We start from the raw sequence: 17,548 nt of genomic DNA on the forward strand, positions 1-17,548 counted from the left end.
ACGCTATGGTTTTTCCAGTGGTCATGTATGGATGTGAGAGTTGGACTGTGAAGAAAGCTGACAGCCGAAGAATTGATGCTTTTTGAATTGTGGTGTTGGAGAAGACTCTTGAGAGTCCCTGGGACTGCAAGGAGATCCAACCAGTCCATTCTAAAGGAGATCAGCCCTGGGTGTTCCTTGGAAGGAATGATGCTAAAGCTGAAACTCCAGTACTTTGGCCATCTCATGCGAAGAGCTGACTCATTGGAAAAGACTCTGATGCTGGGAGGGATTGGGGGCAGGAGGAGAAAGGGACAACAGAGGATGAGATGGCTGGATGGCATCACCAATTTGATGGACGTGAGTTTGAGTGAACTCCGGGAGTTGGTGATGGACAGGGAGGCCTGGCGTGCTGCGATTCATGGGATCGCAAAGAGTCGGACGCGACTGAGCAACTGAACTGAACTGAACTGAGAAAACATTACGTTGAATCCTATCACTTAGAAAACTACACTGAAAACTACAAAATATTTCTGAGAAAAATTAAAGAAAATCTAAATTAATGAAACTGTATACCTTTTAATGGGTCACAAAATTCAGTATTGCTAAGTCAATTCTTAAATTGACTAAATACTGAACACAATCCTAATCTAAATCCAGGCAGGCTTCTGCAGAAGTTAACAAGATAACTTAAAATTCATACTGAAATGCCAAAAACAACCCCAAAACTACAAAATACAAAGTAATTTTGAAAAAGAATAAGAACATATAACATGATTTTCATACTCATTATAAAGCTACAGTAATCAAGGCAGTGTGGTACTGGCATCAAGATAGACAGACAGACCAGGGGCATAGAACAGAGTTCTGAAACAGACCCAGTATACATAGATGATATGTCTTTGACAAAGTACAAAGACAATCCAGTAGAGAAAGGACAGTCTTTTTGTCAAATGATGCTATAAGAATTAGATATCTCAATGCAAAAAAAAGAACAAGAAAAAAAGGCCTTGCATCTAAACCTTGCACCACAGGCCAAAATTTCTTCAAAATGGATCACAGCTTTAAAGGTAAAACCATAAAACTTCTAGGGAATATCTTTGTGACCTTGGGTTAGGCAAAGATTTCATAGGTACAGCCCCAGAAGCAGGATTCCTAAAACAAAACCAATAAATTAGACTTCATCAAAATTTAAAATTTCCGCTATTCAAAATACAGTATTAGGAAAACGAAAAGACAAACTACAGACTAGGAGAAAACATCTGCTAAATTCATGTAATCTGATTTTTTAATACTTACCTAAAAAAAAATTCTCAAAACAAGAAAACAAATACAATTTTTAAAAGTAGGGAAAAATGGTCAAAAAATGGATATGTTCACCATAGAATATATATGGATGGAGAATATACGAATGGTAAACATAACTTTTTTGCTAATATATTTTAATGAAAAGATGTTTAATGTCAGTTGTCAGGAGGGAAATATAAAACTACAATGAGATACCAGTATACATCTACTAGAATGGTCAAATTAAAAAGATGAACCATACAATGAAGAAACTGATACTCTCATATATTACTGGAATGAAAACTGGCAGAACCACTTTAGAAAAGTCTTGTTAGTTTTTTATGAAGTAAAACAATACACTTCACAAAAGACCCAGTGGTTTCATTATTTGGTATTTACTCGAGAGAAATAAAGATGTATGTCCACACAAAGGCTTATATGTAAATATTCATGATAGCTTTAGTCATAGTAACTTAAATTGGAAATAATCAAAAGGACCAACTATTGGTGGATGGATCAACAAACTGTATATCCATAAACTGAAAAATTACATAGCCATAAAGAGGGACAACCTACTGATAAAACAAACAGTACAGGTAAGTCTCAAAAGCATTAAGTGAAAGACACCAGAAGAAACCGCAAAGTTTATGTTTTCTCTAAATGACATTTTAGAAAGGTGAAACCCTGTTTCCCAAAGCAGATCAGCAGTTGCCAGGGGCTGGGATTGGGACTCACTAAAAAACTGCAAAAGTGACCACCTGTTCTGTATCTAGATTGTGGTAGCAGTTGTAAGACTGCATATGCTTGTCAATGGAGAAGGACATGGCAACCCACTCCAGTATTCTTGCCTAGAGAATCCTGTGGACAGAGAAGCCTGGTGGGCTGCTGTCCATGGGGTCGCACAGAGTCAGACATGACTGAAGTGACTTAGCATGCATGCATGCATGCTTGTCAAACTCTTCTCTTAAAATGGATGAATTATATTTTGTATACATTGTACCCTAATAAAGCTAAAGTTAAAAACCTCACTTGAAAAAAATATTCCTACATTTTAACAAGTGAGAAAATATGATTTAAAAGTCTGTCATCTAAGTTTTTTAGTGGGTCCCTAAAAATGTTCTTTTTATTAAGACATATTAATTAGGAAGGTCACATGAATAATCAACTATAGTAGACAAATATGGAGTGAATCCAGGATTTAGGATCCTAAGTCTTATCAATTTCTCCAGCTGTAATACTTGGGGATGCAGCCAACCCTTGATGCACACACACAAGGAAACCTCTGCTTGTCTTTTAGGCATTTCAAATTCATTAAGTCCAAAAAAGAACTAATTATCTGCCTCCACCATACCTCACCACTACTCTGCACGCCCACTCTCATCCATCTCCTAATAAAACTGTTTCTCCTCTGATTTCCTGTTGAATCTACAAATAAACCACTATACATTCAGTTCATAAGGTCTGAAATGTAGGAATCTTTGATGCTTCCCTATTCATCTTACCTTTCACATCGAATTGTACACTAAACTCTAAATTTTAGGCTGATTTACCTCCTAAAATATCTTTCAAATCCTTTCATGTCTTAGAACCCCCATTGCCACTGTCCTAATTCAAGCTGCCATTATCTTCTATCTGGATGACCACAAAATTTTGCTAACATCTTCATGCCTCCAATCTTATTTCAATCAATTTTCCATTCAACAATCAGAGGGAATTTTTCTAAACTACAAATTATGACATTTTTCTATTCAGACAGTAAAAAATCCATCTGCAATGCCGAGAGAACTGGGTCCAATCTCTGGGTTGGGAAGATGCCCTGAAGGAGGAGGGCATAGCAACATACTCCAGTATTCTTACCTAGAGAATCCCCAATAACAGAGGAGCATGGCGAATTACAGTTCATGGGGTCACAAAGAGTTGGAAGGACTGAGCAACTAAGTAAGGCAAAAGGCTTCAGCGGCTGTAAAGTCCAAATTTCCTACCACGGATAATAAAACTCAGTCTCTACCTGCCTCTCTGGCATTCTCTCTCTCCGCAGAATTCCTTACACTTAAAAATGTGGCCATACTGAATTTTTTTCAATTACCTTAACACACACTGCTCTATCTTATTTCCAGGTCTTTCTACATACTCTGTCCTTCTACCTGAAATACTTTTCCCTAACCTTAACCAGACTTCTACACATCCTGAGAGACACCATCGACATCATTTCATCCAAGACACCTTCCTGACCCTTCCATTAGATCCCCCTCCTAAATGTTCTTACAGCATTCTGCATGTCTCCAGTGACATGTCTTACACCATGCTATAGTTACTAATCTACAAGCTGCATCCTCTTCCTCCACAAAGGCAAGGTTTATATCCTGTCAGCCCAGGGTACACACACAGTTACTACAGTATGTGTGATATACTTGGCAAATATTTGTCAAGTAAATGACAGAGATTTTATCGCAGTCTTACTATCAATGTCAATATCATAATTTAGACATAAGCATAATCCCAAATGATCTTCAGTGGCACGACAGCCCTTTAAAAACTGAAAACTAGGTAAAATTCTTTGTTGCTCTCCAGGACGCTTTATGAACCCCTGCCCTACCACTTCTTGTTTCTTTTCTCCTCCAGGCCAGACACTAAGTACACTTCCATTGTATTCTGGACGTCTACGGTCTCCTAAACCAACTAGATTTGACTTTCATTTTCTAAGTTTCTTTTCCCTTCTTCTTCTGCTATTTAAGTTACTACTTCTGAAATCAGATTTTCCAATTAAACTAATACAAAATGTCATATGAGTAGAATCTCAACCTTCTCACAGGCACTTTTAAAAAGTTTAATAGTTTATTATTCAACTTATAATAAGAGCACTATATGTTCATTAAATAAATTTAGTTCATCTCACAGACATAATCACTATTAATATTTAGATATATTTCCTTCCTGTCTATTTCCTTCAAATATTGTGCACATACAATATTTTTTTAAAAATTTGTCAGTCTGCTGTTTCACTGGATACTAAAATATAAGCACTGTCCACATTATCAAAAGCTTTTTAAAAAACAACTACAATATGGCTTAATTAGGAAGATATATCATGTTTTATATAATTATTTCCCCGGGGGCATTTTCACAGAGAAGCTGGCTTACCCAGACCTCTCTTTAATAAAAATAAGAATAAGGATATTTTTTTAGCAGGAAGCTTCCATGTTCCATTTCAACTCTAGCTGCTTCTACTATCATCATCACCACATGTCATTCAGAGCAATCTGCCATCTTCAGTATGCAAACAATAACAATTTATGAAATAAAGGATGTACCACATCTAACTCCGCTTTAACTTTTTAATAAGGATGAGTCAGAAAGAGACATACAGACAGACATAGACAAACACTAGACATAGACAAATACTCAGGGAGGAAGGAAAGAGAGGGGAAGAAAGCAGGAAAGGAAGGGTAGGAAGGAGAAAAAGAATTAGAAACTATGGATGGCACAACAAAATTAAACATTTGAGACCCTGACTTACTGCTAGGGCATAAAAACTCTACCTATGTAAGGACTATTATTCATTTTTCTTTCTATTAAAAATAATTATCACCCCAACTATTTTAAAAATACCTTAGAATCACAGTATTTCTTACCAGCGCCAATACATTTAGAAATTCTCGTGTGTCGAAATGCAGCAAAGTCCGAATATAAGGATAGATTTCTTCTTCAGGGGGAGCTTCTGTTGAATGCAGGCGAATTAGAAATTCAAAAACCTGCAAGTTGAAAAAAAAAAAAAAAAGCTGATTCTTTTCTCACAAAGTATCTTGCTGAAGCAATGACTCCCATTTGTATAAAATAAAACCAGGTTGAATTTAGTTTAAATTGCCACTGGGTTGTAACTTCTCTAACCTCTCTCAGCTGTGATTACTGGCTCCAGTGATGGTGTGCAGGCTCTCTCCTGTCACAGCAGATAGCTCCCGACCCATGTGCAGCCCTCAATTACAATTTGTCTTTACTGCATTTTAAGAGAGTAAAAATGCTACGAAAATGTACCAACCTGGTTTTTAACCAAGGGAACAAGATCTTCAGGGATGTCACCCAGCGGATAGGCACGACCTGCTAGACAACAGCTAGAAGACAAGAAATTGAACGGATTTGGTGACTCTTAATGGGCTAACTTCCTGGGAATACACTGTTCTCCAACCCAAGATACTAGTCTGATGTTTAAGCAGGCTCAGCTCTTGTCAGTTAGGTCAGGTCCAAATCCAGATTGAAATGATAGCCAGTTCAGAAAATGTGGGTGACAGAAGGTGGTGGTGAAATAACACATCCTGTGACTGAGTAATGACTTTCATTTCTTTTTATTTTTCCTAAGAAAAACCCAAGCTGCATGCACTAAATGAACAAGAAGGAATAAGGACAGATTACCTAAAAGTCTCACATCCAGCATCTGGAAAGAATCTGAGAGCATCATTATACTGTTAACAGGTAAAAGCCTCAGGTTCGCAGACTTTTAAATCCAGTGGTTCTAAGAATGGTGAATAAAGATGGGAAATGAGCTAGGCTAAAAAATATTTGTAATCGGACAAGCCTTTGGGGAGAATTAGAATCTCATGAGAAATTAACTGTATGGTTTTACCTCCAAACCAGACCTTCCTAATGGCTAATGACTAGCTCTGGGGGCTGAGTTATAAACTGTCTTCTGAATATATCCTTATTTTGGTGGCAGGGGATGGGGAGGAGTAAATTTTAAACCTCTGTGAAGTAGTCATCAATTTTAAATGTTAGAGACAGCTGGATACCAGCATATTCTAAAAAGTTTAAAGCGCAGATGATAAAGAGCAAGGTAAATGCTACATATGTTCTTCTATACTAAAGCATCGATGTAACAAACGTGAAAGAGGTCTCAAAGTTAATAACTCTGATGCACACAGAAGCTAAAATGATGTGCCAGCAGGTTCTGCCACCTTCCTGCCTACCTGCCAGCCACTTATTTATGTAAAAGCTCTATTAGGATACAATTCTGAGCTTGTATTAGTCTATCAGAAGAACTCTGATCCAGGAATAAACAGATAAACATTTCCACTTACTTCAGTCACTAACTTTTGTTCATGATGCAAACTAATTTCTTGCCCTTATACATAAAATATGGACAAAAACATATCCCATAGACTTGGTAGTAAAAGTAAAATACTCTATATCAAGATTTCTCAACCTCTGCCCTACTGATATTTCAGTATTCTTTGCTGTGGGGACTATCCTGTTCACTGCAGAATGCTAAGCAGCATCCCTGGCCTCTATGCATTAAATGCCAGTGGCATCTCTCCTGACCCCAGTTGTGACAAAGCAAAATGTCTTTAGACATTGCAAATATATGGCAGAGGAGAGCAAGGGTGGGGGACAGAATTACTGATTGTTCAGAAGCACGGCTATACATGAAAGAATACTGAAAAACGAAAGCACTACACAGATTAAGAGATGACAGTACCTCTGAGAATATAGGAGAAATTTTGTAAAAGAAGGATACACACATAAAGAAATTAAAAATCTCTTACCTAATATATACAAGAAGCTTGTTGCCCATAACAACTTGCTCATCTAAAATAGAAAAGTATCTTTAGCAATTCTCTCTCAAAAGCTTTTCAGAAATATAATCTTTATGTGGAAACAACAACAAAAAGTCCTTTGGCATTTAAGGTGCTCTAGGTATATTCCCAAACAATAGAAAAGTGAGATAAGACCACTGTAATTAATACTTTTTTTTTTAAGAATTTCTAATAGATTCTTTTCACAGACACAAAATCAGTCAGTCATTCAAGGGTACACATACAAGAAAAGGTGTAAACCTTGTATAGGGATCTATGTATTGTTGGCTTAACTAATAGCTTGGGCCAAGAGAAGGTGTTGAATAAGCAATGATTTGACAAATTAACTAATTAATATTGAGCTATAATTATAATGCCTTCTCATTTGTAACATGGACTCTTACTACTTACAATATTCTAGGCTAAAAAGGTCACTGTTCACATATGTTTAAGAAACTTAAGACCAAACACTCTTTATGACCTTTTGTATCATAAAGTTATATCTAAGATGTAACATTCTGTCATCTGGTAGTATAAATTTATTTCTTGGCTAAAAGAAACTGGAAACATAATTAGACCAAGTTTTAGGGCAAAAGATCAAAGTTAACAAAGAATAGTATAAGAGCATCAAGAAGGGGTGAAGTGATCAGCAATCCTTATGGTTGGTAGGAATTTATGGTTGGTAATACTGCTGAACTGAAATTTTTAACAAGAATACTGGAATAATGCAAGCAAGTGTACATATCGTAATCAATAATCCTTTGTAAAGACTCCAAGTCTGTGTTGTTGTACATGCAAACAAACTTGAATTGCTCAAAATTACATGAATAATTACATTGTTTCAATTCCAAATATTTTTTCCAATCAATAAACTTTTACTTTTGTAGAGAAGTTTTAATCATGTTACAGCAAAATTGAGACAGAGGTATAGAGATTTCTTGTATATCCCTCATTCCTATACCACACAACCTCCACCACTACCAACACCCTGCACCGGTGAGCCCTTTCTTGTCATCAATAAACATACACTAGTGTATCATCACCACCTAAGTCCTCAGTTCACAGTAAGGCTCACTTTTGGTGCTGCACACTCTACAGTGTGTCATTTGCTCAGTCGTGTTCACCTCTTTGCGACCCCATGGTCTGTCCATAGAATTCTCCAAGACACTGGAGAATTCCACTCCAAGAACACTGGAGTGGACTGCCATTCCCTTCTCCAGGAGACCTTCCTGACTCAGGGAACGAACCTGGGTCTCCTGCATTGCAGGCAGATTCTTTACCATCTGAGCTACCATCTGAGCTGTACAGGAAGCCCTGTACACTCTATGGGTTTTGACAAATGTATAGTAACATATATCCACCATTATAATATCACAGAACAGTTTCACTGCCCTAAAAATCCTCTGCTCTACCTGTTTGTCCCTCCATTCCCTTTAACCCCTAACAAATGCTGATTCTTTTATTGTCTCCATAGTTTTGCCTTTTGCATCAATGTCATATAATTGGAATCCTAAGCCATCGCCTTTTCAGACTGGCTTCTTTCACTCAGTTATGCATTTAATTTTCCTCCACATCTTTTCATGGTTTGATAGCTCATTTATTTTTGGTACTTAATGATACTTCATTGTATGGATATACCAAGTTTATTCACTCATTCACCCACTAAAGAACATCTTGCTTGCTTCCAAGTTTAGGCAGTTATGAAGAGAGCTACTACACATTTGTGGTGACGCCTTTGTGGAGACAGATTTTCAACTCCTTTGGGTAAAGGAGTGCAGTTGCTAGATCATATAATAAAAGCACATTTAGTTCTATAAGGAATTGCCAAACTGTCTTCCACAGTGGCAATACCATTTTGCATTTCCACCAGCAATAAATGAGAGCTCCTATTGCTCCACATCCTAGCCAGCATTTGGTGTTGTTGGTGTTTCATATTTCAGCCATTCTAATGGGGGTGTGTGCTGGCACCCCATTGCTGTTTTAATCTGTAATTCCCTAATGGTGCTGAACATCTTTCAATATGCTTACTTGCCATCTGCGTATCTTCTTTGAGATGTCTGTTCAAGTCTTTGTTCATTGTTTAATTGCATTATTCATTTTCTTATTGTCAAGTTTTAAGAGTTATTTATATATTTTGGATAACAGTCTTTTGCAAATATTTTCTCCCAGTCTGGATTACCTTCTCATTCTCTTGATGATGTCGTTTGCAGAGCAGAAGTTTTTAAAGAAGCACAGCTTATCAATTACTTCTTTCATGGATAATAATCTTTCTTTCATGGATAGTGCTGTATCTAAAAATTCATTACCATGACTACAGTCAACTAAATTACTGCCTGTGTTGTCTTCTAGATATTTTACAGTTTTGCATTTTCCAATTACATCTATGGTCCACTGTGAGTTAATTTTTGTGAAAGCTGTAAGGTCTGTGTCTAGATTCACTAGATTCACATTTGCTCCTTGGAAGAAAAGCTATGACCAACCTAGACAGCATATTAAAAAGCTGTCATTTTGCAGGTGGATATCCAGTTTTTCCAGCACCATTTGTTGAAAAGACTATCTTTACACCAAAAGCTTCTTCAAAGATCAGTCAACTATGAGAGTCTACTGCTGAGCTATTTTGTTCTACCAATCTATTTTTATATTCTTTTGGCAAAATCACATTGTCTTGATTATAGTGAAAGTGAAGTTGCCCAGTCGTGTCCAACTCTTTGCAACACCATGGACTGTAGCCTATCAGGCTTCTCCATCCATGGGATTTTCCAGGCAAGAGTACTGGAGTGGGTTGCCATTTCCTTCTCTAGCGGATCTTCCTGACCCAGGGATCAAGCCTGGGTCTCCTGCATTGCAGGCAGATGCTTTACCCTCTGAGCTAGGTTTACATTAAATCTGAAAGTTAGGTAGTGTCAGTCCTCCAACTTTGTTCTTCTCTCTCAATACTATTTTAGCTATCCTGAGTCTTTTGTTTCTCCATATACATTTCAGAATAAGACTATTAATATCCAAAAATAACTTGCTGGGATTTTGATTGGGATTGCACTGAACCTGTAGATCAGTTTGGTACAAAATGACATCATGACAGCCTAGAGTCTTCCTATTCATGAACACAGAATATCTTTCCAATTATTGAGTTCTTTGATATCTTTCATCAGAGTTTCATAGTTGTCCTCATTTAGATCTTGTATATACTTTGTCAGATTTATACATAAGGGCACTAACATAAATGGTATTTATACCATGAAATACAATGAAATTAAAAAGACTCTTGCTCCTTGGAAGAAAAGTTATGACCAACCTAGACAGCATATTAAAAAGCAGAGACATTACTATGCCAACAAAGGTCCATCTAGTTAAAGCTATGGTTTTTCCAGTAGTCATGTATGGATGTGAGAGTTGGACTATAAAGAAAGCTGAGCGCTGAAGAATTGATGCTTTTGAACTGTGGTGTTGGAGAAGATTCTTGAGTGTCCCTTGGACTGCAAGGAGATCAAACCAGTCTATCCTAAAGGAGATCAGTCCTGAATATTGACTGTAAGGACTGATGCTGAAGCTGAAGCTCCAATACTTTGGCCACCTGATGCGAAGAACTGACTCACTGGAAAGGTTGAGTGGGATGCTGGGAAAGGTTGAAGGCAGGAGGAGAAGGGGACAACAGAAGATGAGATGGTTGGATGGCATCAACAACTTGATGGGCATGAATTTGAGCAAGCTCTGGGAGTTGCTGATGGACAGGGAACCCTGGTGTGCTGCAGTCCATGGGGATGCAAAGAGTTGGACACGACTGAGTGACTGAACTGAACTGATAAATGGCAGTGTGCTTTTATTTTTGAATTCCACTTGTTCACAGAAGGTATATAGTAAAGTGACTGCCTTTTGTATATTAACTTTGTATCTGCAAACTTGCAACAACTGCTAATCACTTCCAGGAGTTTTGGGGTCAATTCTTTCAGACTTTCTACATAAATGATCAAGTTACCTGTAAACAGTTTTATTTCTTCCTTCCCAATCCACATACCTTTTATTTCCTTTTCTTATCCTTTGGACTAGCTAAGACTTTCAGCATCATGTTGAAAAGCAGTGGTAAGAAAAGGACATCCTTGCCTTGCTCCTCACCACTAAGTTTCTCACCAATAAATATGACATTAGCTGTAGGTATTTTGTAGATGTTCTTTATCAAGTTCCACAAGTTTTCCTCTATTCCTAATTTGCTGAGTTTTTATCATGAATAGAAGTGGAACTTCGTTAAATACTTTTTCAGCATCTACTGATATGATCGTGTGATTTTTCTTCTCTCATTCTACTGATGTGATGAAATACATTAATTGACTTTCAAATGTTGAAGCAGCCTTGCACACCTGGGATAAACCTCACTTGGTTGTGGTGTATAATTCTTTTTATAACTTGACAGATTCAATTTGCTAATATTTTTTTGAAAATTTTTGTTTTTATATTCATGAGAGATATTGGTCTGTAAGTTTTATTTCCTTACAATGTCTTGGTTTTGGTATCAGGCCTCATAGAAAAAGCTAGAAAATATTCCCTGAGTTCCATCTTCTGAAAGATTGTAGACAATTGGTATAATTTCTCCCTTAAATTTAAGTTTAGCAAAATTCATCAGTGAAACACACTGGACCTAGTGTTTTCTGTTTTTGAAGGTTATTAATAACTGGTTCAATTTCTTTAATAGGTACAGGCTTATTCAGATTATCTATTTCTTCTTATGTGAGTTTTGGCAAATTGTATTTTTCAAAAAATTGGCCTGTTTCATTAGGGTTATCAAACTTACAGGCATAGAATTGTCCATAATACTCTTTTATTATTACTCTTCTAATGCCCATAGGATCTGGACAGCTATCCCTTCTTCCATTTCTGACATTAGTAATTTTGTGTCTTCTCTCCTTTTTATCCAAGCTAGCCTGGCTAGAGGCTCAGATTTGATTGATCTTTCCAAAGAAAGAGCTTTTGGTTTTCACCAACACTCCCCTCACATAAACAATTTTCTCAACTGATCTCTTAGTTTCAGTTTTATTAATTTCTGCTCTAATTTTCATTATTTTTCTTTTGCTCACTTTGACTTAATTTGTTCTTTTTCTAAATTCCTAAGGTAGAAGCTTAGAGTACTGATTTTAGATTTTTCTTCTTCTCTAATATATGCATTCAATGTTATAAATTTCCCTCAAAGCTCTGCATTAGCTGCATCTCACAAATTTTTAAGTATTTTCATTTATTTCAAAATACTGTTAAATTTCTCTTGAGATTTCTCCTTTGTCCATGTATTATTTAGAAGTGTGTTGTTTAATCTCCAAGTGTTTGGAGACTTCCCAGCTTTCTTTCTGGAGAAGGAAATGGCAACCCACTCCAGTGATCTTGCCTGGAGACTCCCAGGGATGGGGGAGCCTGGTGGGCTGCTGTCTCTGGGGTCACGCAGAGTCGGACACAACTGAAGCGACTTAGCAGCAGCAGCAGCTTTCTTTCTCTTAGTATTTTCTAGTTTAATTCTATTATGGTCTGAGAGCAGGATTTATATGATTTCTATTCTTTTAAATTTATTGTGCTTTATGAACCAGAACGTGGAGTTTTTTATATTCTGCTTTCATCTTTGCTACATATATACATGAAAGGTAATTTTCAAGTTTGTTTCAAAAGGATTAGTTTCAGGGCTACTGAAAAGGGATTAAGAATAAACAGGGATTAAGACTCTACCAAATGATCTTCCCCGTTCCTGTCCTTACAGAAAGAAAAAACTATAAAGCCTAGACATGATATGAAAAGCTACCTGAAGGTACTGAAAAGGGAACAGAAGTAGTAGACAAATCTGGTGGGAAGTTCACATTCTCTGGGAACAGGACAGACTGGCACCCATGCAGTAACTGCACACAGAAGCTGCAACAGAAGGAAAACTAATCTTTCTGGGAGAGGGGACCAGAAAAGTGAAGGAAACCATGAATGTGGAAGAGACTAGTGAAATCTCAAAATAGAGTCAAAGAGGGGATCTTCAAACTATCTACCCATATTAGTGACTGATCCCTAAGCTGCTGTGTATGAACAACATTCAGAGCAGCTCATCCAGAAAGAAAAGGTCAGAACCAAGAAGAGAGTTCACCCCTGAAGGTCCTAGAGTAGTTGGTTTCAGTGTGGAGTTCATGTGCTCAGAGGAGAGGAGACAGGGACGTGCACAAGTAAATTACCATCACTGGAGGTTTGCAGTCTGAGACCAAGTGCAGTCTGTGTGCCAAGCATAGAAGCAGCTGGGGGCTCACATGGGAAAACCAGCAATCTTTCTGGCTGGGGAGCTTGAGAAGTTAGGTGATGTGAACAGTCAAAAGACTGGCAGAATCTTATAAAAAAGTAAGCCAGAGAGAGGATCTCCAAACTTGATTACCTTCATTATCGACTGACCCTTAAGACACATAGGTGGAACAGAATCAAAGCAAAACAGCTAAGGACAAAGGACCTTTGGAGAAGAGACTGGAGCCACAACAGAAACAGAATTTGCAATTCAAGCCCAGCCAAGAAAATTACCTGATAAAACAACGAGAAAAAATTATTGGTGGAAAAAATTTACAGAATCCAGAATCTCCATAATGTAACATTCAAATATTCAGGATACAATCTAAAATATTTCATCATATTTCATGTGATCAAACAAGAAAATAAAACATTATGTTTTTCTTAAGGGAAAAGAAAATCAAGTCCAAACCTGAAATGAACAAAATGTTAGAACTGATAAGAATTTTAAATCAACTATTACATTTCTCCTCAATGAAACAAAACAAAATATGTTTCAACACATGAAAATTTGAACAGATAAACGGAGAGATGCTGGAGAGAAACAGAAGCAATAAAAAAGAACCTAAAGAAAATTACAGAACTATAAAATATGATCATGGAAGATAAATATTCAGAGCGGATTTAACAGCTGAGTTGACATGAGAGAGAGTGAACCTGAAGGCAGAGCAACAGAAACCATCCAAGGACAAGGACAGAGAGGAAAAAGGCCAAACCAAACAAAAGCAAAAGCCAGATGGACTGACCTATAAGATGATGGAGAACCTCCAATAATCTGCTCCTCCATGAAAGCAAAGAGAACAGTGGCAGATATGATCAAAATCAACTTTTCCAGAACTCTCGAAATTACTTAAGGCTTCCAATAATCCTGCTGCTGCTGCTGCTAAGTCGCCTCAGTCGTGTCCGACTCTGTGCGACCCCATAGAGGGCAGCCCACTAGGCTCCTCTGTCCCTGGGATTCCCCAGGCAAGGAAAATGCCTGAATCTCAGTAAGAACAGTGAGCTTCACGGTGGTTTAACATTACCTAGTCCCATTCGCTTTTTCCCAGCTTCACCATAGCTTTGAAACCAACAAACAGTCTTGCAACTGTGGTAGCTATGAAAACCAGCACCCATGCAACCATTCAAGGGGGCAAAATGGGTTCAGAGTGCCCCAAAAGCCCACCCCTTAGAGAACTATCACTGTCTAACCTATCTGGCAGCTCACTTAAAAGCTGCATTCTAGGGCTTATCTTTTTCTGTCCTGACTCAGAGCTTACTCGAAATAAACAGCACTATCCTCAAGCGATATTTAACTTTACAGGTGCCAGAGGTAGTGCACCAGAAGGAACTGATTAAAGACCCACCAGAAAATTTAAAAGGAAAAACTGGAGAATGGAGGTCTTCAGGGGCTTTCAAAATTTCCAAAATATTTCTGGAACTCGAGAAGGACATAGACATGTACAGGTAAAGAGCTGTGGATACATGCAGGAAAGACCTGAAAAGACTTACAACCTAGGCCTGACTTTGAGGATCTGCACAAGCAGGAAGTAAAGGCTAATAAGGCTGAATTGTAAACTCTACTGCAGCATCAGAACTCCAAAATAAAATAAAAGCTGACAGACCTAAAATAAGAAATAGATATTTCAACAATAACATTTAGATACTTCAATACTCATTTTTCAATAATGGATAGAACAATTAGAGGAAGATGAACAGGAAATAGAAGTCTTGAACAAAACTATAGGTCAACTAAATCTAACAGACATCTATAGAACATTCTACTCAACAACAAAACACGTCCATTATTTTCAAGTGCACTTGGGATATTCTCCAAAATAGGCCATATGTTAGGCTGTAAGTTTCAATAAACGAAAAAAATAGAAACCATACAAAGTATGTTCTCTAACTACAATGGAAAAAAGTGAGAAATCAGTATCAGAAAGAAATGTGAGAAATCCAAAAATATGTGGAAATTAAATAACATACTTCTAAATAACCAATATCTCAAGGCAAATTATTGGAGAAGGAAATGGCAACCCACTCCAGTGTTCTTGCCTGGAGAATCCCAGGGACGGGGGAGCCTGGTGGGCTGTCGTCTATGGGGTCGCACACAGTCGGATACGACTGAAGCGACTTAGCAGCAGCAGCAGCAAGGCAAATTAGAAAATACTTCAAGATGAATGAAAATAAAGATACAAGAGACACAACTTACGGAACATAGCTAAAACATTGCTTAGAGATATCTGCAGCTATAAACACCTATTAAAAAAAAAGGGAAGAAAGAGTTCAAATCAATAATCTAGACTTTTACCTCAAGAAACTAAAATAAATAAATAAATAAACCCAAGGCAAGATGAAATAAATAACAAAGGCTAAGCAGAAATAAATGAAAGAGCAAAGAAAAATAATATCACTAAGATCAAAATCAGTTCTTTGGGGAAAAAAAACAATAAAATTGACAAACCTTTAGCTAGACAGATCAAGAAGAGAAAAGACTCAAATTACAAATATTAGTAATAAGAGACATCACTATAAACCTTATAAAAACAGAAAGAATTATAAGAGAACACCATAACCACTATATGCCAACATATTAGATAACAGATTAAATGGATAAATTCCTAGAAATACAAAACCTACCAAAACTGACTCAAAAAGAAATGAATAATATGAACAGACTTAACAAGCAGAGACTGAACTAGTAATTTAAACACTTCCAACAAAAAATATTCCAGGCTCACATGGTTTTATTAATGAATTCTACCACACATTTAAAGAATTAACACCAATCCTTCAAAACCTCTTCCAAAAGACAGAAGAGTGAACACTTCCCAACTCATTTCATGAGCAAGTATACCAAGATATAAAATATACTTGATACTAAGACCAAAAAAGAAAAGATATGAAAAGAAAATTATATACACCGTTTTTGTGTTTCCTATCTAGAGAATATCCTTTAGTATTTGTTGGAGATATAACTAAATAGACATTTCTCCAAAGAAGACATACAGATGGCTAACAAACACATGAAAAGATGCTCAACATCACTCATTATCAGAGAAATGCAAATCAAAACCACTATGAGGTACCATTTCACGCCAGTCAGAATGGCTGCTATCCAAAAGTCTACAAGCAATAAATGCTGGAGAGGGTGTGGAGAAAAGGGAACCCTCTTACACTGTTGGTGGGAATGCAAACTAGTACAGCCACTATGGAGAACAGTGTGGAGATTCCTTAAAAAACTGGAAATAGAACTGCCTTATGATCCAGCAATCCCACTGCTGGGCATACACACTGAGGAAACCAGAATTGAAAGAGACACATGTACCCCAATGTTCATCGCAGCACTGTTTATAATAGCCAGGACATGGAAGCACCCTAGATGTCCATCAGCAGATGAATGGGTAAGAAAGCTGTGGTACATATACACAATGGAGTATTACTCAGCCATTAAAAAGAATACATTTGAATCAGTTCTAATGAGGTGGATGAAACTGGAGCCTATTATACAGAGTGAAGTAAGCCAGAAAGAAAAACACCAATACAGTATACTAACGCATATATATGGAATTTAGAAAGATGGTAACAATAACCCTGTATACGAGACAGCAAAAGAGACACTGATGTATAGAACAGTCTTTTGGACTCTGTGGGAGAGGGAGAGGGTGGGATGATTTGGGAGAATGGCATTGAAATACGTATAATATCATATATGGAACGAGTTGCCAGTCCAGGTTCGATGCACGATACTGGATGCTTGGGGCTGGTGCACTGGGACGACCCAGAGGGATGGTATGGGGAGGAAGGAGGGAGGAGGGTTCAGGATGGGGAACACAGGTATACCTGTGGCGGATTCATTTCAATATTTGGCAAAACCAATACAATATTGTAAAGTTTAAAAATAAAATAAAATTTTAAAAATAAATAAATAAATAATAAAATAAAATACCCCAAGAAAAAAAGAAAATTATAGAACAGTATCTTTTATGAAGACAGCCATAAAAAATTCTCAGAAAAATTTAGCAAACTCAATCTTAAAACATGTAAAAACAATTATATTGTGACCAAGTGAGATTTATTCCAAGAACGTAAGACTGACTTAGCATACAAAAATGAATCAAGCTTATAAACCATATCAATAAAATAAAGGATAAAATCCACAAGATTATCTTAACAGATGCAGAAAAAAGCATTTGATAAAATCCAACCATTCCATGTTAAAAACACTCAAATTAGGAACAGAAGGCAACTTTCTCAAAATGATAAGGCCATCTATGAAAAACCCACAATTAACATCATATTCATGGCATCCGGTCCCACAACTTCATGGCAGATAGTTGGGGAAACAGTGCAAACAGTGGCTGACTTTATTTTGGGGGGGCTCCAAAATCACTGCAGATGGTGACTGCAGCCATGAAATTAAAAAACGCTTACTCCTTGTAAGGAAAGTT

General features: G+C 37.1%; 1 protein-coding gene across 6 annotated transcripts in view; it reads right to left on the reverse strand.

Moving 5' to 3' along the window:
* VPS8 (VPS8 subunit of CORVET complex) overlaps positions 1 to 17,548 on the reverse strand; it is a 291,024-nt gene that overhangs the window by 169,535 nt on the left and 103,941 nt on the right. For all 6 annotated transcript variants that reach the window (XM_024995281.2, XM_024995278.2, XM_024995290.2 and 3 more), the window contains 3 exons: positions 6,801 to 6,843; positions 5,303 to 5,375; positions 4,899 to 5,018 (listed from right to left, as the gene is read on the reverse strand). In XM_024995281.2, coding sequence (XP_024851049.1) covers positions 4,899 to 5,018; positions 5,303 to 5,375; positions 6,801 to 6,843 — 236 coding nt within the window. The remainder of the gene's footprint in view (positions 1 to 4,898; positions 5,019 to 5,302; positions 5,376 to 6,800; positions 6,844 to 17,548) is intronic.

Source organism: Bos taurus, chromosome 1 (genome assembly GCF_002263795.3).
Source record: "Bos taurus isolate L1 Dominette 01449 registration number 42190680 breed Hereford chromosome 1, ARS-UCD2.0, whole genome shotgun sequence".
Classification (NCBI taxonomy): domain Eukaryota; kingdom Metazoa; phylum Chordata; class Mammalia; order Artiodactyla; family Bovidae; genus Bos; species Bos taurus.